The sequence below is a fragment of the Dermacentor albipictus genome, chromosome 10 (assembly GCF_038994185.2).
Source record: "Dermacentor albipictus isolate Rhodes 1998 colony chromosome 10, USDA_Dalb.pri_finalv2, whole genome shotgun sequence".
Classification (NCBI taxonomy): Eukaryota; Metazoa; Arthropoda; class Arachnida; order Ixodida; family Ixodidae; genus Dermacentor; species Dermacentor albipictus.
Genome location: NC_091830.1, coordinates 206,437 through 233,833, shown reverse-complemented (window position 1 = coordinate 233,833; position 27,397 = coordinate 206,437). Strand labels below are relative to the sequence as shown.

The 27,397-nt window shown below is 46.5% G+C and overlaps 1 protein-coding gene across 4 annotated transcripts in view; it reads left to right on the top strand.

Moving 5' to 3' along the window:
• Patr-1 (Protein associated with topo II related - 1) overlaps positions 1–27,397 on the top strand; it is a 312,386-nt gene that overhangs the window by 272,921 nt on the left and 12,068 nt on the right. For all 4 annotated transcript variants that reach the window (XM_070527717.1, XM_070527720.1, XM_070527716.1 and 1 more), the window contains one exon: positions 19,183–19,374. In XM_070527717.1, the coding sequence (XP_070383818.1) occupies positions 19,183–19,374 (192 nt within the window). The remainder of the gene's footprint in view (positions 1–19,182; positions 19,375–27,397) is intronic.

The window sequence follows — 27,397 nt, the reverse complement described above, 5'->3', positions numbered from 1 at the left end:
AACACTGAGACCAAGAACAACATAGGGGAAATTACTTGTGCCCAATGAATGAAATAAAGAAACGATGCATCAATGGAAATGAAAGTGGGTGAAAAAACAACTTGCCGCAGGTGGGGAACAGTCCCACAACCTTCGCATTTCGCGTGCGATGCTCTACCAATTGAGCTACCGCGGCACTGTTTCCTCTTCCACTTTCTTAGTTATTTATGTTTTACTACTGGAACTAATCCTGGGAATGTTAGCCAGTGCCACCACTCACAGGCCTTGGCGACAGATGTGGAACATCCTTTCTGCCGCAGGCATGCCAAGAATGTGATCTTTTTGGGTGAAGGCAGCCGGTGAATCAACCTGCACATGCTACCTGAAGGCATCAATGTTGCCAGATTCGAGACCCTTGTTATGTATTAAGCGAGAAGAAAAGAGGTTAACCGAGGGGCCCAATTTTTATTAGTCATATCATAAGAAGCCAACAAACACTGACACCAAGGACAATATACGGGAAATTACTTGTGCCTAAAGGCTGTTTCACATGGCGCGGTTGGGGCGAAAAAATGGTACCGTGTACAACAATCCCCGAATTATTGCCCAAGAATTCAAGTTTTCTTTTTGTTCTATATTCAGCCGAAGAGATGAGAGTGCTGCAATAGATTTAGAATGCAAGGACCATAGTAATTATAGTATTTTTATCTCAAAAGAAGGTACAGTGGAACCCCGGTTATACATCTCCTGGTTTTACGACAACCCGGGTTTTACGAAGGATTAGCACAGTCCCGGCGAAGTCCCCATAGAAGCAATGCATTAAAAGCCGTGCTTATCCGACACAATTTTACACCTGACCTGCGTTATACGACAACCCTCGCGAAGCGCATTCATTTCTCTCGCCCCCACCAGCAGCCGCCCGCGACGCTCGCTGTGCTGAAATAGATAGCGCCTTTTTTCTCCACAATCACTTTCCCCCTCTCTTCTCGGTGGTGTCACCTCTCGTCCCGTTGGAGAAGCGTTTCTCTCCCCTCCCACCAGCAGCTGCCCGCGACGCCCGCTGTGCTGAAATAGCGCCTTTTCTTCTCCACAATCACTTTCTCCCTCTCTTCTGGGCGGCGTCACCTCTCGTTGCGCTGCGTAAGCGTTTCTCACCTTCCAGTTTCCCATTAGCAGATCGCCGACAAGGTAGCATGGAGAGGCCTAAGTTTATCGCATGTGTTCTTTGTCGTAATCCTAGCGACCAGTGTTCAGCGGAGGTATTGAGTTGTGTGGAGCAACACGATGCACGATGTGCCAAAAGCGGACAGTTCTGTCGCCCGGCGATAAGCTGAATACAGTCGAACACGGATATATCGAACTCGAAGGGGATCGCGAATGAATTCGATATATTAAAAATTCGATATTAAAAAAAACAGGCCCAGAGACTACCTGTGGCAGACGATGACCTACCGATCAGCGCATTCAAGAATGACAACTATTTCCGCACACACGACGCAACGTAAAGCTTTATTTGCGTGAAAAAAATCGCTTATGTTGGTCTGCTTCTTCGCCTTGCAAATGAAATTAAAGACGCCAACCTCGATCTTATCGAGGCTGTTCAGGTGCGAAAGCCCGGTTCCTTCCATGTCGCCGCAACAACGGCGAATCAAGCTGAACGCGGCCGCCACTTCAGCGGCGGATTACGAGCGTGTAGCCGCCCCCTCGTCCGGACGATCTTCGTCGCCACTCGAGCTGTCGGCCTGGGTCGCTGCGACTGCAGCTACAATGTCCTCGCCAGCGAGGCTCTGAACATTGCTGTCAATGTTCACAAAATCGTCAGCAGACACTTCGGCTGGAACGGCAGCCAGGAAAAGGGACGACAACTCGCAAAACGCGTCGTCCATGCACTCGTCGCCGTCGCCGTCTTCGCAGGTTTTAGGAAGTTTGGCCGTCGCGAGGCCTGCCTTCCGGAAGCAGTTGGCCACGGTATCCTGCTTCACGTCTCTCCAGGCGCCCGTCATCATTTGAGTGGCCCCCAGCAGGTCAACCTTAAGCTCGGTGCCCATGCGGAGGTTCACCAAAAGCCTATCAATGAGTCGCCTGCTGTAGCCGACTTTGAACGATTTAATGATGCCCTGGTCGAGCGGCTGCAACTTCGCTGTCGTATTCGCCGGCAGAAACTTGAGCGCGATGTTTTCGAGCTCGAAGGTGGTGTGATGCGCCGAGCAGTTATCGACGAGAAGGCAAGCGTGACGCCGTGACTTGCCCACTTTGGCGTCCCACGCTTGCAGCCATTCTGTAAACCGCTGACGCGTCATCCACGCCTTCTTATTGAAGGCGTAGCGAACGGGGAGCTGCTTACAATTTTTGAAGCAGCGCGGTGCCCTTGCTTTGCTGATCACAAAGGGCTGGAGCTTTTGAGAGCCATCCATGTTTGCAGCGAGCAGAACGCTCACGCGGACTTTGCTTATCTTGCCCCCGTGACACGTGCTGCCCCGGACGTCGAGTGTCTTGCTGGGCAGCATCTGCCAAAACAACCCGGTCTCGTCGGCGTTGAAGATTTCCGCAGGTGAAAACTTCGCGCAAATTTCCGGCCATTTCTTCGAAATCCACTGCTGGATATCCTGGCTGATGACGGCTCTGCTTCCTCCAGAAATGGTTTTGCCAACTATCTTATGGCGGTTCTTAAAACTCTGCAGCCATCCTGTGTTGTCGGCGAAGTTGTCATCACGAAGTGCAGCTGCAAACCATTTAGCTTTAGCCATCAGCATTGGGCCATCCACCGGAATGTTCTTAGCCCGCACCTCTAAAAACCACGCATAGAGGGCCTTTTCAACTTTCTCGTGGGCAGCAGCGCACACACGACAAGCTCCCGACGTTCGTAACTCCGCCGCTTTCGACTTTATGTCCGCCTTGTTTTTTAACGAGGTGCTTAGAGTGCTCCGAGGAATCCCGAAGTCGTCTGCCACCGTCGCACTTTTCTCACCCGCCTCAACATGCTGAATGGCTTTCAGCTTTGTCGCAAAGTCCAGGTTCTTGCGCTTCTTGACACTGCTTGTGCTTGCTGCGGCCATTGCTTCCGCATCAGCTCACCACGATCCAGTCACACGTGTCGTGAGACGCACACAAAACAAGAATTCACGTGCACAGCCTCCACCAACAAAGCGCTCGCGATGGCCACCTCCGAGGGCGACAGCGACGTACGAAAGGCACAAGCTGCGGTTGGCTGAGCAAAACTCGTGAAAAAGCATCAAGTAAAAAAAAGCAAAAAGAGGAGGCCGCCGGCGCCTTTGTTCCTAGCTACGCGGGGGAAGGATGAGAGACATTGGGAGAGAGAGAAAAAAAAATAAAGCAGTTCCGCAAGTCGGAGAGCATGCGCAGCGGGAGTACAGTCCGAGCCTCCCTCCCTCTCGCTCTCACATTTTCCAAGCCTTTCGGGGGAGGCGCGGAGCTCGCGGGTGCAGCAAGTGCCAAGATCGCGCGGTGTTCTATATATCCAATGGCGGGTAAAAATATTGTTCGATATACACGTACGAATTTCTATACCTTAACGCAGAATTTTCAAGGGGATAATTTACGAGTTCGATACAGACAATAATTCGATATATGTGGGTTCGATATATCCGTGTTCGACTGTATTATCGAGGAAGCGGAAAAGCAGCATGGAGTCACGAAAGCCAGCATTGCCCGGGACCTTAAGATACCCGAATCTTCGGCATCATTAACTGCATCAAGCAAAGGTACCGGAAGTGGTTAGTGCAGCGTCGGCTGGCGGCTATGGGGTGCAGCGAGTCGGGAAAAAAGATCACCGAGCTCAACACCGCGCATTTTATTGCCAGTTCGTGGAACGCAGTGTCACGAAGCACAATCGCTGACTCAGTCAAGCACTGTGGCTTTAAGCGAGAGACTGCCTCCTCTGCTGGGGATGCAACAACCTCAACGCCACTCAAGGCCGATGCAGGCTTCACTGAGGACGATTTCGAGGGTTTAAACCTTACCATGACCTTCGCCAAGTACGTGGAGGCCGACCACAACGTTGCAATCTGCAGCGAGGTGTCGCTGGATGATGCCAACAAGGAGGCTTTGCGTAGTGCCGACACCGCTGTGACATCGGACGAGGACAACGATGACGCCACAAATGCCATGCCTGTGCTACGGTGCTACGGCACATAGACGCCATCCGGAACGTCATCTGTTCACGCGACACCGCAGAGGACCTCCTTTTGGACGTTGTCGAACTCGAGCAAAATCTCTTGGTTCACGGATCAAACATGGTCCAAAAGAAACTTAGACTTTTTTTAAAGTTCGCACCAGCTGGTGGGAATCGCGGTAGTGGGCAATGGAGTGCCGCAAAGGTTCGTTTGAATAAAGCATGGTTGGTACCTGTACTGCAGCATTAATTCTTATTGCACTTACTTTTTTGGTAATTTGGGTTTCCAAGCCCTGCAGTGTATTCCAGCAAAACTTCAGTGTATGTGTAAAACTGCAGTGTATGTTAGTAGTTTACATTGAGGTTTCTCGTAAATCCGTCGCGTGAAATAAGTAGTATTTTTATAGGCATAATTTATGTTTGAATTTTACAATGCTTTTTCGCGGTCCCGAGAAAGTCGTATAATCGGAGTTCCACTGTATAGTTGACATGTTGCTACAATTGGACGTAAAAAAGTCTCCTGGTCCTCACAAAATACCGAATGAGTACTTAAAGCGATGCTGTGTATGGGTTGCATGCTTCTTGGTTAAAATCTTTTCTGTGTCATTAATAAATTGTGCATTACCAAGTCATTGGTTATTAGCAAAGATTGTGCCTGTTTGTAAGGCTGGAGACGGGCTAGACATCGGGAACTACCGTTCGATATCCATAACTTGTATGGCTTGCAAAATCTTAGAACATATAATTTGTAAACAGTTAGTAGTATACAGTGAAATCTCAGTACAACGAACTTCAGGGGACCGCGGGAAAATGTTCGTTATTCTGAAAGGTCGTTATAGTGAAAGCCCAAAAATTAGCCATAACAATAGCATTTCAGTAACGCAAGCGTCCTACCTTTGAAACGGTACCTCCTTGAACTCGTTTCTCACAAAATGCACACGTGATCGTCAGACAAGGCACATTTATTTGAAATAGTCCGTGATCGTCTTCTGACGGGTGCAGCACAGACTCTGCAGCACGAACGATTCCAGACCGTCCGCATTCTTATGCACGCCTTCGGCCGCTGTGCCGCTTTTGGCTATAAATATGCGGAGTTTTCGCAAGCAGTCCAACGCATCTGTGGCCGACACGGACTCGTCGCGGTCTTCGGGTGCTGCTGTAACGTGCAGCAAGATTCTTGCTGGCGCTTAAAGATTTTCTCCTTATCTTTGAGAATCGTGGCGATCGTCGAACGCGCCACTCCACGTTCTTTAGCCACGACGGTTTGTTTCTTCCCGTCTTCTATCTCGCGAAAAATCTCTACTCTCTCGCTCAAAGAAAACTGCTTTCGCTTCTACGCCGTGCTTAGAGTTCTTGAGCTCATGGCAACGCGAACGCCGGCACGCACTTCTAACACAATAATATAACAAGAAGAAAAACAAGATGGACAGGCCTGATACGGGTGACAGCATGCGAACCACGACCTACTGAACTCCAGACCTGCACAGATCTCCCTCCTCCAGCACGCCTGGTCTAGTTCGCCCCTTTCGCCGCTAGGGAAAGAACGTACGAGCGGAGTGGCGCTAGCTATAACCTGTTCGCTGTCGTCTGCTTCTGCGATCTGTTCAGCGCTTGTCTTGCCATTTCGGCAGGCACAAAGCTCTTGTATTGGCGGTAAACAAATAAATTCACAAATATACAAAAGAAAACATATTTGCGAATGCTTTGCGTTTGAATAGTGAAACTAGAAGAGCATGAGCGGTGCAAGAAATGTAAACAACGAGCATAGGTGGCCGCTGCAATGCTAGATCAACGGCATAAATTTCCCTTTCCTAGCCTCCTTAAGAGACTGGAAAAATTGTTTAAAAGGATTCATAGGATAATCTAGCTTTCTTTAGTTGATTACAGACAGCCTAATGTCGTAGACACATTAGGATTTACTGCTGTGTGCCGTAGTGAAAGGAAGATGATCTGTAAAAGCATAGTAAAAGTATTCACTACTAAGTCCTCCGCCCGATATGTGCAATAGGCTGACCGATTCTGTTTCAAGGGAAGGTGAGCATATCTTGTTTTTAATATCGTTGGATGTCTAGCTCAGTAGAAAGTTTGCAAAATATTAAGCGATCCCATGTGCTTTAAAACGTGCTGCAGTGCAGGCCTTAAAAATCGTGTCACGGAACTCTTTTGAAACTGTAAAGCTAGCTTTCCTGCGTGGTACGGCGGCAGCATAACGGTGGTGCTTAAGACACGTACGCAGTGAAGCTGTGGTGTAATTCACTTTTTGAGCTCACGACGCATTCACGGACAACTTTTAAGAGTTAAAATGAGTGGTAATCGTTCTGTCGTCGAAAATTACGGTGGTTTCAAGTTTCTAAAGAGCGCAGAAGCGAATTTTACAACGTGTAGAATAAAACTGTTGTGTACTGTGCGAACTCTATGCACAATGTGATTTATAATAATCTGCTTGAAAAAGGCAATAGGAGCGGCTATTTAACGCTTTTTTTAGAGAGCAGCGGACTACACGCTCCGACATTTTTTAGGTTCGGGCAGTCAACTTTTGGAGCCGAGTGACCGATCAAAGCCTTGTGACATCACTGTCACTGTGTTAGCAAAAATCATCAACTAGACAAGCAGTTCGTCACAACACAACAGCTGCCGTACTAATTACAACGCCGCACAGCCGCCCACCGCGTAGCAGACGAACAGGTTATAAAAGCGCCACTTACGGCCGCCGGTTGAACGAAAGTGGGCGCAAGCTGCTCCCATAGAAGCCGGATATCTGTGCAGGTCTGGAGTTCCAGTAGGTCGTGATGCGAACAACTGAGAAAACAAACAAGAAAAACGTGATGCGTCGTCACCTCCGCAACAGGAAAAAAAAAAAGCCCACTTCAGCGTTAATTACTACTTTTTTTTTTTCTTCTGCCGCACCGTCTCAGGTTTTACGAGCCCATGCTCCCCGCCTCTCCGCTCACAAAACCTGGTGCGTCGTTGCCTCCACAACGGAGAAGGAAAAAAAAAGTCTCCGCCCGCATCTTTCTCCTTCCGCGCCATCTCAGGTTTTTGCGGGAAGCAAGTTGCAAGGCGGCCCGCTCTTCGCGCTGCGTCGTCTGCTAGCTTAGAGCTCCGACTGCCGTGACGGATACACGGAAATCTAAGAATTCTCGCATTTCGGGATATGAGTTCGTAGTACTGAGGTGTTGTTAAGATGACACGGAAATTAAATAACGATCGTTATTCTGAAATGTTCGTTATTCTGAAGTTCGTAGTAGTGAAATATTTTTACATTGAAACTATAAGCAGTCGGCACGGGATTTCATAAAAGTTCGTTAATCTGAAATGTTCGTTAATGTGGTGTTCGTTGTAACGGGGTTTGACTGTATATTGAAAACAATAACATATTTTACGGCAAACAACGTGGTTTTTGAAAGCATCTGTCAACTGTCACGCAATTATTTGGAACCATATGCAGTTTTGCAGAGGCCCTTAATTGTCGCAAACAAGTTGATGTCATCGCTCTGGATTTATCAAGCGCATTTGATAGGGTTAGCCATACCAAGCTAATTGAAAAGCTTTATGGGTATAAACTAAATTCAAAAATGATTAAATGGATTCAGGCTTACTTACACAACAGAGAACAGTTTGTTGAAATAGATGGAGAGTGCTCCTTCTTCCTTCCTGTATCATCAGGTGTACCTCAGGGGTCGGTTTTGGGTCCAATTTGGTTCCTACTGTATATTAATAATATCACAACTGATGCACATACTAGGGTTGAAGTGCGGTTGTTTGCCAATGACTGCCTCTTGTTTTGCCGCGTTAAGAGTGTTTCTGATCAAGAACAAATAAATGGTGTTTTATGTCGAAATTATAACTGATGTGAAAAATGGCATATGCAAATCAATTTTGATAAATCTGCTTGCATGACAGTTACGAATAAGAAAGCTCCATAGATGTTTTCGTACGCTGTAAATAATAATGTAACTAAGCGTTTCACAAAGCTGAAATATCTTGGCATAACAATCACTAGTAACCTCAACTGGAACGAACACGTCGAAAATATATGTGGATCAGCCTAGCGCAAGCTTGGCTTGTTAGCGCGTAAATTAAGAGATGCTGCTCAAGACATTAAACTTAAGGCACACACTACTACATTACTATTGTTAGACCAAATTTAGAGTATGCTTGTATAATTTGGGACCCTCATCAACAATACATAATAGATAAATAAGAGTGCATTCAACAAATGGCGGTTAGGATTATTTTTTCTGATTATGACAAAACGCACTCGGTAACCTCCATGCTAGTAAGGGCTGGTCTCGCTACATTGGCTGTGCGCAGGAAAATCACACACCTTAAGGGGGGATGCTAGGCGGAAGGGTCAACTTTTGAAGCGCTCAACCAATTTTCATGAAATTTTCAGAGGTAGTTGATCTTGTCGTCATTAAAATATCTTCCAAATATCAGCACCCTAGCGCAACGAGAAAAAAAAAAGTTATAACTGTGAAATTTAGCAATCTTGTGTGTCGACTTAGGAAAACTATTCTTTACAAAATAATGAAAATATAAAAATTATTTGTGATTAGATGCCTTCTTGATGGTTTATAATGCAGGATAAGGTCAGTTGCAAATTTTTTATGTCGTTTCTGTGAAAATGCCAAAAGTAAGTTTATTTTTTTCACTGTCATTACATGTCAAAGATCTGCTAAATATTATATGTTGAAAAAAAATTAGGCATCTGATAAGTACTTCATCTTGTTCCTTGCAAAATTTCAGTCTAGAAAAAACGTTGGAAGCAGCATTTGGTGAAGCAGCTTGGAAATGATACTTTTTCTAAAGCTCTTTTTTTTTTTGCAAGAAGTGCGAACTGAGAAAAATCACTTCAAAGATTTCAGAACATGGCATTTATTCTTATGATCAGAAAAAATTAATCAAGGTGGCCTGCTGCATATGTTGGGCTCTCCTCTTCAACATGGCGCTGCTCTGCGGTGATCACTTCAACGCGTCGTCTCTTTTTTTCAGCTTAAGAGCTACCCATTGCTCTTGCCTGCGCTCGTGAAATGGCTTGCTTTGTTGCTTCCTGAATGTGCTTATTCGTCTGAACACCATGTTCAAGTTCCAGCTTGTCGAGAACTCTCTTGATGCCACGTGCTCCTTCATTGAATTCTAGCACAGCCAGGGCTGCTGCAGTCTCCACTGTTCTCAGTGATGCAAATTCTGTCTTTGGGCACCTTTTCTATTCAAGAGCATTGAAGGACTCATTTGCATTCTGTGTCTGCATCCTTGAACATGGCGCAAGAAGCTCTGGCTTACTAAGCCTGTTGTAGAGAGGCACCAGCTCTTTGGCAACGTCTCTGCTTATAGCTCGACGAAGGGATCTTGGCACTCATGGCTTTTCCGCTGCAACTAGGGCTCTGTGCCGATTGTAGTGACACCAAGGTCCTCACCTACTGGGCAAGCGTCATGTCATGGGACTTCAGCTGTTGAGTAGAAGTGAAAAAGTAATAATAATAATAATATTTGGGGTTTTACGTGCCAAAACCACTTTCTGATTATGAGGCACGCCGTAGTGGAGGACTCCGGAAATTTTGACCACTTGGGGTTCTTTAACGTGCACCTCAATCTAAGCACACGGGTGTTTTCGCATTTCGCCCCCATCGAAATGCGGCCGCCGTGGCCGGGATTCGATCCCGCGACCTCGTGCTCAGCAGCCCAACACCAAGAAGTGAAAAAGCGTCGCAAATACTCCCCCTTGCATTTTTTTTTACATCTGGAGCATTGTCTTTCAAGGCAGATGCATAGTAAGCAGTGAGTTTTTTTACAACGCTTTCTGTCAGCTTACCTCGCCTCCTTGACCTTTCGTCGTTTTCTTTAGTTTCTCCATTTCTCTAAAAAGCTGGAAAAACAAACTTCTTAACGTGGGCATTCACATTGCATTTCGTTTCTTGCCCACTATGCGGCCGCGTCTGGAAAAAGAGCGTTCAGAGTCGCGTTCGACAGGAAATACGCGCCACCAGCTTGTGAAAAAAATTCATTTTCTTCCTTTCTACTGCTCAGATAACTACCAAACTTGGTGAGAAGATTCTTTATTAAACAAGCAATTCAGAACAACTCACAGTAAAAAACACATTTTTTTTTTTCACTGAAATCGGTATTTTAGCCCTGCATCCCCCCTTAAGCATTTATATCAACTCTATAACAATAAGCTGAACCTGAATTCTAGTTTGTGTTTGAAGCCTCCTGGAAGGGTTTCACCGCGAACTAATCACAATTGCACTATAATGCCTTATGTGCCAAGAGTTGATGTCTTTAAGCACTCTTTCGTTGTCAAGACAATCGTTGAATGGAATAACTTGAATTCATGTGTATTTCCGAGCAATAACATAGTTCACTCTCTTGAAGAAAATTTGAAAGCGTTCTTTGCGTGAACTTTGTGCTCTGTATTCCCACCCTGTAACAGCCCAGCAGGGCTCACAGTACTGGAAATAAATAAAAAAATTGTCCTGCCACGCTTGTCGCAGAGCTATTTTTGCTGACAGCTTTCACATGCGTTTGCGGCAGCGCGATTTCCGTCGCAGCGATGCGCAAGGTTGCCCCCTGCTCAGAAGTCTCCATGCCTGCATCATTAAGTAAAAACATGGAAGCTAGTCAAATATTCGAATTTTTTTATTATTATTCGATAATAGAATAAGTACATCATTTTTTAATGTTTGAAAGCGTTGAGACTTTACGACAGCTTGCAGATACGCTATTGTGAGACGCTATACAACAGCGCAAGTATGAGCGTGCGCCTTGTGCGGCGTCGGTAGGGTGGTTTCTTTAGTACACACTAGTTTCGTTGTTACTATGGAAGCCACAACTTCTTTCCTGGATGAGTATTTGCTTTTGCAGAAAAACAAGCTACTATTGAGCGTTCATGTATAAGCATCGCACAATTTGTAGCGATGAAGAGGTTGACGACGGTGGCGATCAAGCGGGTACGTGCCTTATGTTGAAGCGGCATCCTTCTCCCAACATGGATAGCGTGGAGCTTCTCCTTGTAAACGACTAGTGTAAGCGGAAGAAAACAAAAATGTTTATGAAGCTCCTAAGCCGCAGGCACTGGTGGGCACGCCCTATTAAAACATAACTAAAACTGGCACGCGACATTGCTCCACAGAGCTACCAACGTGCGGTAAAACAGTAAAGCGCCTATTCTGATGGCGCTTTGTTTCGTCACACGTTGCCCCTCCCATATCACGCCAATCGCTGCGACTCGGCGACAGCGCAACCAACTTGTTGGAATCCAGTCCTGGAGAGCCCACGACGTTGCGGTGGTCGCTGAGCGACGGAATTTGGTGTATCACTGACTGAAAATCGTGCCATGTGGAACAGCCTTAATAAATGAAATAAAGAAACGGTAAATTAATGGAAATGAAAGTGGATGAAAAAACAACTCGCCACAGGTGGCGAACGGTCCCACAAATTTCGCATCTCGCGTGCAATGCTCTACCAATTGAGCTACCGCGGCACTGTTTCCCCTTCCACTGGTTTTGTATAAGTCGCGGATCGCTTTTTTTTGTCGCGACGATAGCTTGGCATTTTTACAAGCACTGCTCCAGGAAGACACATTTTACCGGCAAACGGAGGCCTCAGGAGAGCACCTGAGGTTATAATGAAGCATGATTACAAAGACTGCGCCGAATAAAACAACACACGAAGAAGGGGAACACGAAACAGCATGTAGGCGCCTACGTGCTGTCTCGTGTTCCCCTTCTTCGTGTGTTGTTTTGTTCCGCGCCGTCTTTGTAATCATGCTTAACCAACTAGCCCACCAACACATGCTCAGTTATAATGAAGCAGTAGGCGCCAAATCTCCAGGGCACCCAAGGGGTAGCGGGGGGATCAAAGCTGGAAGCAGGGCGGCCCGTGGGTTGGGGCCGCAAAGGCCGAAGGCCCTGTGACTTCTGCAACACCAGTCAGAACTTTGCCTCTGAAGGTATGTCGGACAGGCTTTCCCGTGCCTGCGGTGCTGGTGCTGTCAGTGATGCCGGCCTAAACCTTTCTTGCTTCTTGCGCCGCTCTACCTTTAAAAAAACACCGATTCTTCCAGGAGCGTAGTAGAGGTCGTAGTAGAGGTGCAGCGGTCGCCAAATCAGGCGTCAGGCCCCTGCTTCACCTATTTTACCACGCGGCAGTCATCGTCCTAGCTAAACAAACTCGATCCCACTCCGCAATGCCAGCACGCTTAGGAACAAACGCATACAAAACGTGCTAAGAAACCTAATCCGTAGTGCCTAGGCAGAATGATATATTCAAGAAGCAAAAGCCCCCAGATTTTCTCTCACCCCCACTGTTGCTCGCGCCTGCGCACGAATGGCTGGCGATCCCTCAAATGAATGCCTCGTCTTTGTGAACTTGTCTGATTTGGCTTGTCTCGTTGTGTGGTCCAATGTACGACTTTAGAAAAGTCAATACATCTTTGGCATCAAATGTTTATAACATTAAACCCACAAAGTTCTGGAATTGAAAATCTGAAGCTCGACTTTGGAAATGTCAATGGGTCTTTCGCATCAAAAGTCCATGAGAACATTATACCCACAAATTTTCAGAATTGAAATCCATGCGCTCCGTAGTTTCCGCGGCCCCTGCGAAATGCCGCGACGAGCCCGCTCGCCATTAAAGTGCCCTTGAAACTGTGCTCGAATGGAGCTCCTTGCATTACTATATGCGACTCCCGGTGCATGGGCGCTGCCGCAAAACCGAGCCCGATTTTGCAATGTTCACGCTGAAATGTCTTTTCGAGCATAAAAAGCCCATTCTAGACAAAGACAAAAGCCAGCACGATTTATGGCGCCAGGGGTTGTTTTGGTCGGCGACACATGACAGCACAAAAACATTTCGGGAGGGGCTGAAGCCCCATAAGCTGCAGGCACTGTGTGCGTCACATTCTGTGTGTCCGAACCGTCACAGATGAGAGAGTCGGTGATGGGAAGCGCTCTGCTAACACATCTCAGCCCGTGTGTGCGAACTGTTGTTCGACGCAGCTTGGAACCTGCCTTCCCATGCCATCGGGGGCCCGCAGGCGTTGAGTGTGCTCCATGCGTTTAGGTGCAGTTTTGTATCTACTGGCGATATTGTAATTCAAAAAATGCATTAACTGCACTAGACGTCTTGTGTTCCTGGGAGAGCGCCCCATGCATACAGCTAGAGCCGGCCCGGCCTTTCGGCTTGCAGGCCTGTCGTGCCGCGTCATGAAGCCCCCCCCACTTTCAGGGCCAATTACCGACGCCGTGCGGGGAGACGTAGAGTGAGCCCACAGTGCAAAGAAAATCCGTTAGCATTCTTCAATACCTTCTCCTCCTTTGTGCTACCGTTCTGCAGCCTTGGAGTACCAGTGACCACTACCGCTGCTTGTGACTTCGCTAAGCTACTGTCTTTACTAGAACCCAATCGCTGTCACCTGTTGCTGAAGTGTCATTAACAAGTTGCTATCGCCAGTGTTTCCCTATAGTCATTGAGTCATTATAGCCATTCCTTCCTTCTAGCCAGTGTGTTAGGCGGAAGGTGAGGAGAATGAAATCCCTCTAAATGCCACCTGCCATGCTTGACAGGTGGAGGCTGATGTCGACGCCGGACACTTTTCGTCTTCAGCAAAGCTAATGCTCTTGCATTAAGAGGAAGCTTTAGCTCGGGCCCAACGATGCGGCCTATTCAAATGCACGTAAAACGCAAAAACGTTTTTATGAGATAACACCTGGACCGATTTCAATGAAATTTGTTGCATTTGAAAGAGAAAGTTAAATTCTAGTGACTATTGGAAGCGGAATTTCGATTTAGGGCTTGAATTTTCTTAAAAAGATTTTCAAATATTCGACCGTATGAAAAAAATAGAAGCACGAAGTTTACAAATTCATAGCTCTGCATAAAGAACTGATATTGCGGTTCTGTAAACGGCATCCATTAGATCATTCAAAGCGGACAAATTCGATATGTAATTTTACATCTTACGTGAATTTGTTACGTTGTTTACAAGGGTTCTGCAAAAGTTATTTCCCTATTACAAAATTTTTTTGTTTCATGTGTAACATATTAATTTTGTCTGCTTTAGATGTACTATTAGATACAATTCACAGAATTGTATTATCATTTGTTGTTGTTGAGTTACAGAGTTGTAAACTTGATAGTTTCGTTCTTCAAAATTTTCGATTTTTGGCAATTTTTAATAAAAAATTGACAACCTAACTCGAAAATTTGAGACCGACAGTCACTATATTTTAAGTTTTTCATTTAATTGCAAGAAATCTCGTCAAATTTGGTACAGTGGTTGCTGAGAAAAACGAATTCTCCTTTTACATATATTTAGATAGGAGCATCCGAGCTAAAGCTTCCTCTTAAAGCTGAAACACTGTTGAAACTATAGGTACATGAAAAGCATAGCAGACCAATCAGGTTTCTTTGTTTTGCTTTTTTTTAATGCGGAAACATGACTTGCCTCATTGAGCGAAAATGTGTGTGTGCCTGTGTGTGTGTGGCAAAATTTGATGGGGCCAAAAAAGATTGCGGATGGGCAGGCTCTCTGCCGCCCAGAAAAGTTGCCTGCCTGCCTGCCTGCCAGCCAGCCAGCCAGCCAGCCAGCCAGAAGATTCAGGCGAGGATGCATGACTTGGAGAACAGCCCGTCACTGGCCGGCCAGTAAGGGGGGTGACGCTGCCCACTGGCCGGGGGCTACATGCCTACCTGCCAAAAAATTGCGGCGAGGATGCAATATTTAGAGACGAGTTGCAACTCGTCACTGGTCAACGAAGGGGGTGGAGCACGAGGCGGCACCGTGACGCCTACATAGAGCCATTGTTGTTTCTCTCAAGAAAATGACTGCGGGGTATGAAACTGCAGGTTTATGAGCCAAGAATAAAATTAAATTTAATTATATTAATGAACACAGGTCGGGTAATAGCATAATCGGGCATTGTGAGCTATTAGTTATTGCTTAAAAAGAGTTCTGTTAGGCATGTGTGAATACGCGAATATTAGATTTCAAATTGAATAGTGAATGTTGATATAATTTAATTTATGAATCAAATACCTAGAATCAAGAATCAAGAAGTCTTTATTGAGTAACACAAACAAAATGTATACACAGATATTTGGACCGATAGCCAATGAGGCTAGTAAGCGGTCCAATACAAAATAACATATAGGACAGCAATCACAAACACATTGAAGAAAAACTAACTTTGTAGCCTTGCTTCCATTCCCAAAAAATGTTTCTTGCATGTCAGTTTGAAATTCCTAGCTTGCTTTACTTCAATTGGCAACGAGTTCCAAATTTTCGCTCCTGTAAATTCTATTCGTCTTTCTCCGTACGCATTATGGCAAATAGGAAGGTTAAAATTGCCATTGCTGGCTTGTCTAGTGTTGCGGACGGGAATACTGAATGCACCAAGAGGTAAGGGGTAGTTGGTGTTTATAATATTATTAACCATAAGAGCTATTTTGTAATCGCGTAAGGTTGTGAATGACATGATTTGCATTGCGTCAAAAATGTTATTGTTAGAACTATTCGAAGAAGGTAATCCCATGGTTTTCAAGGCACGTTTTTGTAGTCTTAGCAATGGTGTTAAATACGTTTTGTATGTGATTCCCCATGATTCACTGCAATAACTGAGATGACTGTGACATAATGAAAAATACAGTGATCTAAGAATAGCAGGTGGAAAGTGCCGCCGTGCCTTAGACAAGGTAAAACAACCGTACGCAACCTTTTTACACACACTGTGCACCTGTTCCTTCCAAGACAAGTGGCAGTCGAACATGACCCCTAAATATTTAAAAGAAGACACACTATCAATAACATTGTTGTCAACACATATAGAAAAATCACTTAATTCAATACACTTTTGTTTTGAACGAAAAATAACATATTTAGTTTTTTCAGTGTTTAAAGTTAGATGATTATTACGAAACCAGGTCGAGATACGTTGGAGTTCATTGTTAATAGGATTTTCTATTGATTCAAGTGAGTTGCCAGTAAAGATAAGTGCAGTGTCATCCGCATACATCAAAATTTGAGAACACTGTATTGCATTGGGGAGGTCATTAATAAAGAGCGAAAATAAAAGCGGTCCCAGAACTGACCCCTGGGGTACACCACACGTAACAGTTTGGTATGCAGACTTGAACTGTTTGAGGACAACTTGCTGCTGTCGTGAAGAAAGATAACTTTTAAAGAATTCAAGGGCCCCGCTACGCACACCATATGCTTCCAGTTTCATTAAAAGAATGGAGTGTGAAACTGTGTCGAAAGCTTTTTTGATGTCTATAAATACGCTTACAGCAACATTATGGTTATGAAGAGCAGATAGGATAAGCTGTGATAGAGTAACTACAGCCGTGGACGTGGACCTGCTAGAAACAAATCCGTGTTGCTGAGGACAAATAATATGATTAACATCAAGAAAGGTTTTCAGTTGGAAAGCAATTTATTTTTCAAAAATGGTATTGACGACACTCAGTACAGATATTGGCCTGTAACTAGACGGGTTGTTAGGGTCACCAGTTTTAAATATCGGAACAACTTTTGCAACTTTTAAAGTATCGGGGTATAAGCTAGAGTGTATCGCATGATTGAATACCTAATATTCGATATCACAAATATGGGATTTTTCAATACCGGTACCTTCGGTGAATGACCCAGCCATGATCGGTGCCTTGATGCGCTCAGCTTTCACACAGCGTTTGATTTTGCCGGTACCAAGGTTCACCAAGGTCAACTGGACAAATCAAATCGATTAATGCTTCGCAAACAGAGGAAACAACAAAAGCAGCGTGTTAGGAAAGCACAGAAGCATTCGTGAAGATGGGGTCTATTAGCCACTGGAAGGCATGCTGATTACATTGAACATGCGAGTTCAGTATTCACGCACGCAGATTTGGGCAGTTTGAAGCTTTCCAAGTACATGCGAGCACACAGACAAACTTAGCACGCGTGCTCACAGTATGGTTGCTGGCTGGTTAACCGCAGACCCTAACGGTGCTTCAGCAGCCATTAATCTAACTGTACACATGGTCTCTCGACTGGTTATTGATGAGCCACCCGCAGCACCATATTAGCAACAAGCCATGCGCAATGGTTTCAGCCAGATATCACATTGGTGGCAAATCACACCACCGGCCACACTGTCGGCCACACGTTGGGCCTTAATCGAAGCTGCGTCATGGCGAGTGTTAGCAACTAAAGTTGCAGTTAACTACCAAAGCAGCGCAGATCTATTCACATTGGTCTTACGGCCCTCAAAGAACCAACAAACTGCCTTGCCAATGAAAGTGAGTGCAAGGGATGACCGTTGCAGGCTATGGAGGAGCAGGGTGTGCCCACAACGCTCCACCTAATGAGTATCACCATGGCGCACAGTTCACATTTGATTTTGGATGTTAATGTAGACGCCACTACTTGCGATTTTGTTGTCTATGACTCGCCAAACCTGAGCCAAACACGGTTTTGTCCTTAAGGAGCCGCAGTGCGCTCAGCCAGTGAATTCATCATGGTGGCCGCAGTATCTACTCTACATAGCAGACCGCGGCTGCATGCAACTGTAGTGTGTGTGCGCAGCGTTTCCTTTGTACATGGCAGGGCTCGATTGCATGCCTGCCCTCACAATCTCCAGTCTGACCATGCTATGTGATGTGGACCGGCTTTGTCCTTCACCAGCTTGACCGACGGATAGTAGCCGCACCCAACTTGCGCATTTTGAAGTGCTATGAATAGTTTGCCGGCGCATCTAACCAGGAGTGGCCTAGAGTGAGCATGCGCTCGCAAGCCTGCTCAAGTGGTTCGAGGCTAGTTGGGTATTCAGAACTGGTCGAAATTAGCAAGACTTGATGGCTTCGACACCGATAAGCAAGGTGGCCAAAGTTTAATTCCTACACGGGCGGTCGCAGCCGAGTGTGAAATGACAATAGTCGGCTTCTTCCAGAAGTATGTAATTATTATTGAAATTCAAAGGCAGGTTTTCCTTACTTCAGCCTGTTTATTAAACTTCGTCAGTAAAAATACGCAGTAACAGTAGGGAGAAGCGTACTGATCCAACATCTTTCTTGATTGATGTCAGCTATCGGCCAATAGCAGCTGCGTATGGGAATCCACTATATTACGAAATAAAGCGTCCAGAAAAGAACGACAAAAAAAAAAAGGAGACTTCACGCTCCACTCTCAAGTGCTACGCGCTGCACATGTCTGCAAAACTTGTCTGAGATGTTCACAGCATTGTAAGCTATCCGTGGACTATATCTTTTCACCAAGCCCGAGAGGTGGATCGAGACCTCTTAAAGAAGAGTAGCACGTACTGTAAATCACGGATCATAGTTACGTAAGTTACCGATAGCTTGTTCTTGTTAAGTAATGTGATCAGCCTCCTGAGCTTGTGCAGCACTGTGATTTTTGCACAAAATTTAGAACCATAAATGTTTGTTAAATTTTCTTACTTTCGATTCAATATTTGGCTTTTCTGTCTCGATTCAATTAGAAATCTACTATTCCATATTCGCACACCCCTACTTTCTTGGGCAGGCCAAAAATACCGTAGGCATTTTTGAAAGACGATGGTGTGTTCAGTACAATCACTGTACTCTAAGCTCCGCTGAGACAGACATTGCCACTCAAAGGGTTACTACACCACCTCTTTCTCTCTCTCTCTCTCTCTCTCTCTCTCTCTCTCTCTCTCTCTCTCTCTCTCTCCAGTGTGATTCTGAAGTGAAAGCATTGTAACATCTTGGTTCAGAATAAAACAGCTTTTTCTATTTTTGGTTCATCTCCAGTTTGATACCATGCTCCAGGCTGGTCCTTTAATTGCTACAAAATGACTTTGTGTTGCTCCACCCCTGTGTGTTGGTGGACAGAAGAATATTGCCTTTTTTTCTGTACTGATGAAACAATCAACAATTGCCTTGACTTCATTTTCAAGAGCCAATCTGTTAATACTTCTATACCTGTTCCACGTTGTGTTCACTACTTTTTTATGTGTACTCTCAATGTGCCAGAGATATTGAGCCTTAAACTTTTAGCTTTGCTCTGTATGTTGGATAGCTCAGACATGTATGTGTTGTTTCACTCCTTCTAGGAGCACCAGGTAGCAACATTGGCAGCCCTGCTGCGCCACTTATCATGGTTGCAGCGCAAGGACAGGCATGATGGCATACTGGAACGAGGGCTGCTCAGTGCCATCGCAGTCATTGAGCACGCTACCCTTAATGACCTCATCCAACTGGCAGCCAGCTTGCTCATGAATCCGGATGCTGCATTTCCAAGCACAGTGAGTCCTCCTCTTCTAAAGTGTCATATTCCAGGGCTAATTGTATTGCTGGTTAAAAATGCAACTGGATGAAAATGCGAGCAGCCTGCAATCTACAGGAGCTGTGAGACCGTCGGATGGTCATATGCTATTTTTCCTGATGTGCCAAGAGAGTGCACTTGGTAAACTTGAAAGATTTGTCTAGGTCCTGGAGTGCTTCTGGCCCTCACTATCCCTCACAATATTTACTTTTGTGGTGCACCAGTCACTGCTCAAGTTGAACATGGTAGAAAACTCTGAATGACAAGATTCGCATCAGTATCTCCAGCAGGAAATCATAGCAGTGAAATTCCTTAGCAGTCAGCTATGAGCAGTGACCCCACACAACTTGGCATCGATTTTGTTCTAACTGGTTTACTTGGTTTAACATTTCCAGCTGTGTGGCCATTTGCCACACAGCCGGATTCAAACGCTCGGCTCAATTTTATGATATCGAAGTAAATGTACTGGAACCGTGTTGATCGCTGTTTTGTTTTCTCGGTTGTTACTTTGTGTTTTCATGTACCTAAATCCGATTGACTCCCATGTATGCAGTATGTCCAAATTTGAAACGTCACCATTCTGTAATATTCCCATATCTTAAATTGCATTTAAACTCGGCATTCACTTACAGAGACTGGCAGCCTATTTTTAAGGGCCTAGTTATTTATGGCGCAATGCAGAGCTCACCCTCGGTAGTGTTTACATCTACAGCTGTTATTTCCAAAAGCGTGGGGATATTTAATAAGCCGAATTGCTCGATCTGAGCAGCCTCTAAAAAGTAAGAGTGCCTCCTCCAATAACGCTGAGAAGTGAGAGCGGTGTGGATAGCCCGCCTCGCAAATTGTGAAAGCCACCCATCGTTCTGCTTTCGCAGGAGTGAGTGTAACTGTGGCAAACCACGTTTCCGCTAAGGGTGGCCGAATATCTTAGCTAAGTTACAAGCATTGACGTATGAATAGGGTACACTTCTAATGCATCAGTGTAAACATGACTACTATCGTCGCCGCTCACGATTTGTTGCGTGCCCACGAGTGCAAACGAGAAGAATCAAAAGGCGCCTTTTTTGTTGTTGACCACAACCATTATAAAACCTACAAATAATAAAGCCAAGGGAAGTTTGATTGCAGCTTTCTTTTTTCATGGAAGTGTGGAAAGTGATGAAAGGAATAAAATGGGGAATCTGCTTAAAAATGTTTGCTGCGTGCAGATCGTTTGGTATATCTTAGAAGAGTCGGTCGTGTAGCATTTAACAGCATTCGACAGATGGTAAGCGCGATCATCATTAGCTAGACTTAGCACACAACATATCACTGCAGAAAGTTCGGGATGCAATCATTACACGGGAAAGGAAAAAAATCTAATTCTGACGACAAAATTAATGGGCGCGATCATTATGCAAGTAAATACACTATACCAGAATAGGCATGGGGGGGGGGGGACAAATCATACATGCATAACATGAATCATATGATGCGACATCAATTCCATGACATATGACTTCTATATTTTCACAGGTTAGTTGGTTACTATGTTTACTTAAAATTTGTGTCCTAGCGAAGTCAGGGTGGCAGGCCCTGGTGTCGCAGTCTCTACAGTGGATGCCCAGATGCCCTTTTACTGTATTATGCACATTGTTGTTGTGCTCCTTCAGGCGTTCATTAAAGCATCTCCCCGTTTGAACGACATAAAGCCTGCCACATGACAACAGAGTGGCATAGACAACTCCCTCTTTACAAGAGACGAATTGATTTTCATGTTTAATGTTGCACTCTCTTGGAATTAATTCATTATTAACCATTTTGCACATCTTCCCAAGCTTCCAGCACCAAGAAAACTACTTTGACACATGCTCTGTTGCTAGCTATCTTTTTTATTCTGTGGGAGACATGATGAATATAAGGCACTACAGTGGTTTTTACTTCTCCCTTTCCTGTCGTCAAATCTACCCTTTGTTCTTTTCTGCTTTTGCTCAAACTACTGAGGATAGTTTCTGACACTGACACTAGCAACTGCTTGGGATAACCAGCCTTTACCAGACAATCTGTTTGATGATTGAAGCTATCTTGCATAGAGTGTGTGCATGATTTGTTAATTAAGCGCGTTATGATAGCATGATAGCATAGCGCTGTTCTGTTTCTAATATGTCTTACCAACTCGCCCAAATGTCTGTTTTAATGACATGAATGAATGACAAGACATGTATGTGCATCCCATATCATAATTTCGATGACATCAGATGCTTGTCATGACATTAATAGTATACAGTCGCCAATAGATCTGCCGGACTCCAAAAATTCGGACAGTGGATATTCTGGACTTCATAAATGCACCATCAGGGTTCTGGTAGAAATAATGCATTTTTGCGACCGATGTTTCAGTGAAATTTAGGCTCTAAACCAGACTAAATCACTTGTTCCAAGCCACACTACCCAATCTTGAGGGCCGCTTGTTGGATTTTTCGCTAGCTTGGCCAGGCTTGGCTTTCAGTGTCCCACTTTACAGTCTCCAAGATTGGGGGGTACACAACATCCTCCCGTCTTGGAGGCCATGCCCGCTCTTCCCTGGCTGCCAAAACGCTCCAGGGGGCGGCACTTTTTTTTTTTTTTCGGTCTGCACTACAGTCATAACCACTTACTGCAAGATCCATTTCTTTCTTTTCTATCTTTTTTTTCTTTTTTTTAAGTTTTGGTTGCTTTTCTGCCCATGGTGTGTCTACAGAGCAGAAGGGGGGTATTCTGTAAGAGTCCACCTAGTGGACTGTCCATTTCGGCTGCTGCTGATTGGATGCAGCTGTACGAGAGAGGAGGAGACGAGCAGCCTTAGCCAATCAGCAGTGGCCAAAATGGACAGTCCGCTAGGTGGACTCTTACAGAATACCTCCGCAGGTGTGTCTCAGAGACAGTCTCATCTTTGTGTGTGTTTGTGCAGCTTCACATTTGTGCAATCGACACCACTTCATGTGAAGCCTTTGCAAAATCCAAGTGGTGCGAAGAAATGTGGCTCATTTCTTCGAGGGTTGCAATGTGGGCTTGTTGGTAATGCATCTTGAAGGAGTGTATGGTAGCACAACTAAAAGACTGGACAAAAGAAGACACACAGGGACACACATAACACTGTGTGTTTCCCTGTGTGTCTTCTTTTGTCCCGTCTTTTAATCGCGCTACCGTAGACTCCTTCAAGATTCATTTCTTCGATCTCCACAGTGATCTCCAGCAACGGAGATCACTAACGTGGCAACGCTCTTGTCAGACTATATACGGAGACGTCACTCTTTCACAAATCAAAGCAAATCGATTGCCTCCAATCCTAGGCATGGCATTATTATAAATATTTTAAGCCCCTCTGTAAGCCTGATAAATTTTTTGGGGGTGTGAACAAGTTTTTCAGACTGTTCGATTTTTTAAACTATTTTTTGTTCCCCACGAGGTCCGGAAAATTGGTTGGCGACTGTAAATGACATGATGCCGTCCTGGTCATTTAACTCTATGTCCAGGTATATTCAAAAGGTATCAAACCTTTGGTCTGCACAAATAGCTTTATTGATTAAGAGGTATAAGACCCTAATCCCCTTCAAAGTAGTCTCCTTGATAACGCACACACTTCTAGCACTCTCACCATTGTTAGAAACACTTCTGGAACACATCTTTTGGAATGGTGATCAGCTGGGCCGTAGCATTCTGCATCATGCCTTCTCTCAACTCAAATCGGGTTCCTTTCAGTGGCATTTTCAGCTTGGGAAATAGTCAAAAGTCACATTGAATTACACATGTCATGAGAGTAGGGAGCCTGATGAACTGCAGGAATGTTGTTTGGCAAAAAAAATCAGTATCAGATGTGCAGAATAGGCAGCTGCGTTGTAGTGATGGAGATGCCATGTTCTTGCTGCCCACATATCTCGTCGTTTGCACCACACAGCATCACGAAGGCGACGAAGATCCTTCTGGTAGTTTTCCTTTGTGATGGTTTGGCCTTGTGGTGCATATTCATGATACACCACCCCACGGGAGGTGAAGAAAACGGTCAACATGACCTTAACATTGCTGTGGACCTGCCATGCTTTTTTGGCTTCTGGGATGTCAGATGTTATCACTGTGATGACGGCATCTTGTTTTCTGGGTCGTACCCTAACCCACAACTCACCACCTGTTATCACAGTGTTCGGAAAGTTGGGGTTACTATTTCCATTGTCCAGCAGGTCCTGTGCGATTTCCACAGTTGCTTTTGCACTGTTGTTAGCATTTTCGGTATAAACCTTGCGGGCGCTCTCCTCATGCCCATATCCTTGGTCAAAATTGAGTGTACCGATCCAATGCTTAGCCACTATCTCGTTCACTACTTCTCCGACTGTGATGCGACAGTCCTCCATGAGCAAAGTCCGCACTTGCTCAATGACATTCTCATTTCACCTTGTTATGGGTCTGCCTGAACGGGGCTCACATTATCCACTGATGTGCAGCCATCTTTGAAGCAGTTGTACCATTCCTTTATCCATGAGATGCTCATGGCATCGTCCCTGAAAGCCTGTTGAATCCTGCAAATGGTTCCCACGAGGGTATTCCCAATTTTTTTTGCAAGATTTGATGCAATATTGCTGCTTATTTTGTTTCATCATTCTGTAACTTACTGGAATCTGACAAGTGCTCACTACACGTCCTCACTCATAGGCCGAATGCCAGCAACTAATCCTTTCTTCAGGTGGAAACTGTGGGGTCTGATGTGGGATTCTCACACCGTACTCTTGGGACAAAGGAACAACAACACAGTAGTGCAAACAATCACAAGGGCATTTATTGCACCTTTCATACATCAATGCCTTCTAGCCGAGTTGCTATCCACAAAACATGCCGATGGGCGCGCGACAAATCTAGAAGTCCGACTCACCGCGTCCTCACGAGCGAATATGTTCGCCCCATGCTGGATCCCAACGCCTGGTCGTTCGCGTGTATGGTCACACGAATCGTGGCGCGTTCGAAGGCGGCCACGCGAGGCGGCCTCGCCGAAGCATCGGTCGGCGCGCGGCACGGCAAGTCCGTCCCACTTGCTTCCCGAACCCCCAAGAGAGCAAGCGCCTTCCTTTCGGCGCCCAAGTAATCTCGCGGCATTAGCCGCGCAACACTCGCGCCATCTCTCGGACTGCGCCTCTACCATTCCGACCGTCGCATGTGCGGCGAAGCCGCACTACAGGAGACGCGTTATCCGGGAAAAACATCAGGGGAGGCGCGAGGGTCGCGCATCCCCACATCCCCCCAACCTTAAATCACTAGATATTACGGCGAAACATGTCACAACAACGCGCGCTTCGCGACAAGGTAGTACATGTAACAGTGGCCGCGCCGAAGAAATGTCCACACGCTGTCCATAGCATGTGAGCCGACATTGTCCCTGGGTGCACCGCTGGCGTCCGCCGGTCACAGCAACAGCTTTGCAGCCTCGACGGCACGATTCCAGGCCAGGTCTCCGGAGACAACGACGCAGTAGTCGGTACGAGCAAGCGTCGCTCGCGCCGACGCGCCCTGCTGGCAGAGCCGCCGTAGCTGTCGGTGACCGCCGGCTCTTTTGTCCGCCGCCGAGGGTTGTTAGCTGGATGCAGGAGGCCGCCGAAGTCGCTGCGCCGAACTGGCCACAGCATCACCATCGCCCGGGGTGGCTCGATCGTAGTCCGGGGCAGCAGCGCAGACGATGTGCAGGTGACGGCAAACCAGGGGTGACTCCAATCACACTGCGTAAACTCAACACACTCGGCAAACACTGAAGTAGTGCAAGGGAGAGGAATTATGCATGCGCATTGCCCACGTGGTACGATGTTCAACTCGGCTAGCAAAGATCGGGCAGCTACTCAGATCCTAAGTTCATGTGAACGGAGCTCGCTTCCTTGAGTCGAACGAGTAATTTCAATTCGTGCGAGGCTAAATAGAATGAGGGAAGCAAATTGCAACGCCTCAACGCCACGGTCCACCAGGTTGTGTCCATCCACGTGCGACAGGCAGCTTCGTAAAGCCTTAGGCATAAAGCGTCGCTACTCTGACAACAACCGGCATCCAAAAGCAACAACACCCAAGATGGGTGCAAAACCGGCAGCCGCGAGGAGACGTCAGCTCTGTGAGGTGGTCCTACTCCGCTCGGTGCACACAGCATCCGAGTTGACGGCGCCCACCGTCCCAGACGGTGTCGGAGCGCCCGGTGCCAGGCCGCAATACCAGTCAGCCCGTAGCGGCACCCGTGGCCCGCGGCCACCCGGCTCCCAGAGCCGCGACTTCATCAGTCAAAGAGATAGGAGAAGCTATTTACATAAGAAATTCGGACCTCCCACGAGGCTTCCATACTCACTCGCTTCAGGCTTGCCACGCTCCGCGGGAGCTCAGCCTCGCTCTCCCAGGATGCAGACCACGTGGCTCTCGTCCCGACGAATGTCATTAAAAAAAACTTGCAAAAAGGCTTAGCATGTTGACATGTTCAACCACACTACAGCCACCGTCACCTCGCTCAAGAAAGCACGCCGCCGACGCTAGCGATCAAAATTCACGCTAGGCCTACGCTTCGGTTCAAACAAAGGTCTCGAACGAAGCAAAACTGTTAAAACTATCGTCTGATGCCCCAAGAGTCCCACGTTGGGCAGCCAGATGTGGGGTCTGATGTGGGATTCTCACACCGTACTCTTGGGACAAAGGAACGACAACACAGTAGTGCAAACAATCACAAGGGCATTTATTGCACCTTTCATACATCAATGCCTGCTAGCCGAGTTGCTATCCACAAAACATGCCGATGGGCGCGCGACAAATCTAGAAGTCCGACTCACTGCGTCCTCACGAGCGAATATGTTCGCCCCATGCTGAATCCCAACGCCTGGCCGTTCGCGTGTATGGTCACGCGAATCGTGGCGCGTTCGAAGGCGGCCACGCGAGGCGGTCTCGCCGAAGCATCGGTCGGCGCGCGGCACGGCAAGTCCGTCCCGCTCGCTTCCCGAACCCCCAAGAGAGCAAGCGCCTTCCTTTCGGCGCCCAAGTAACCTCGCGGCGTTAGCCGCGCAATACTCGCGCCATCTCTCGGACTGCGCCTCTACCATTCCGACCGCCGCATGTGCGGCGAAGCCGCACTACAGGAGACGCGCTATGCGGGAAAAACATCAGGGGAGGCGCAAGGGTCGCGCATCCCCACAAAACATAAGATTTAAGCATGCGCGTGTGTGTCCCCTCCATATATCCACCAAAGGAAGCCTCCCGCACTTCATTAGTTTACATAGGAAAGACTGTTCAATACTTTTTGAACACATTTGTATATCAGGATACGTGTATGACCTAACATGGATGACATAAATGTAATTATATGAATGATGTGTCATGTGCAGCGTGACATGAATGACATGATGCCCTTATGCTCGTTTCTTTAACTCAATTTATATCTGGATATAAATGGCACGACATGTGTGCATGACTTAATGTGAATAATATGACTTCAATGCCTGTACTCTCTCAATCGATGATGCAGTGTCATATGCGAAGCATATTACGAGAGCTCAACCCAGCTCCTTAGGCGCGGTGGTGTCGCCTTCAATGACCTTTGACCCCATGCCATATCACGTGACACCGTGACGTCACAACAGAGGAGAAGCGGGGCTCCAACTCGCGCCGTCGCTCGCGGCGTCGCGGCGGTATATAAGCAGCTGCGCTTGTTTCTAGGTGGCTTTGGCTCAACTCTTGCAAGATGGGCTGGGTGGGAATCAAACCAGGGTCTCCGGAGTGTGAGACGGAGACGCTACCACTGAGCCACGAGTACGATGCTTCAAAGCGGTACAAAAGCGCCTCTAGTGAATGCGGTGTTGCCTTAGAAACGAGCTGTTTCTAAGGCTCAGGCGTGCGTCGCTTGCTCAGGCGCACATTTCGTTACCGCGCCGAACGCTGCGTTGCTCGACGCTCACCGCGTCCAATGCGGGGCGCGTAGTCGCTGCGCCGTAGCCCATTGTCTTACACCCCTTGGCGGGTTGACGGAAACGCTGTCGCGT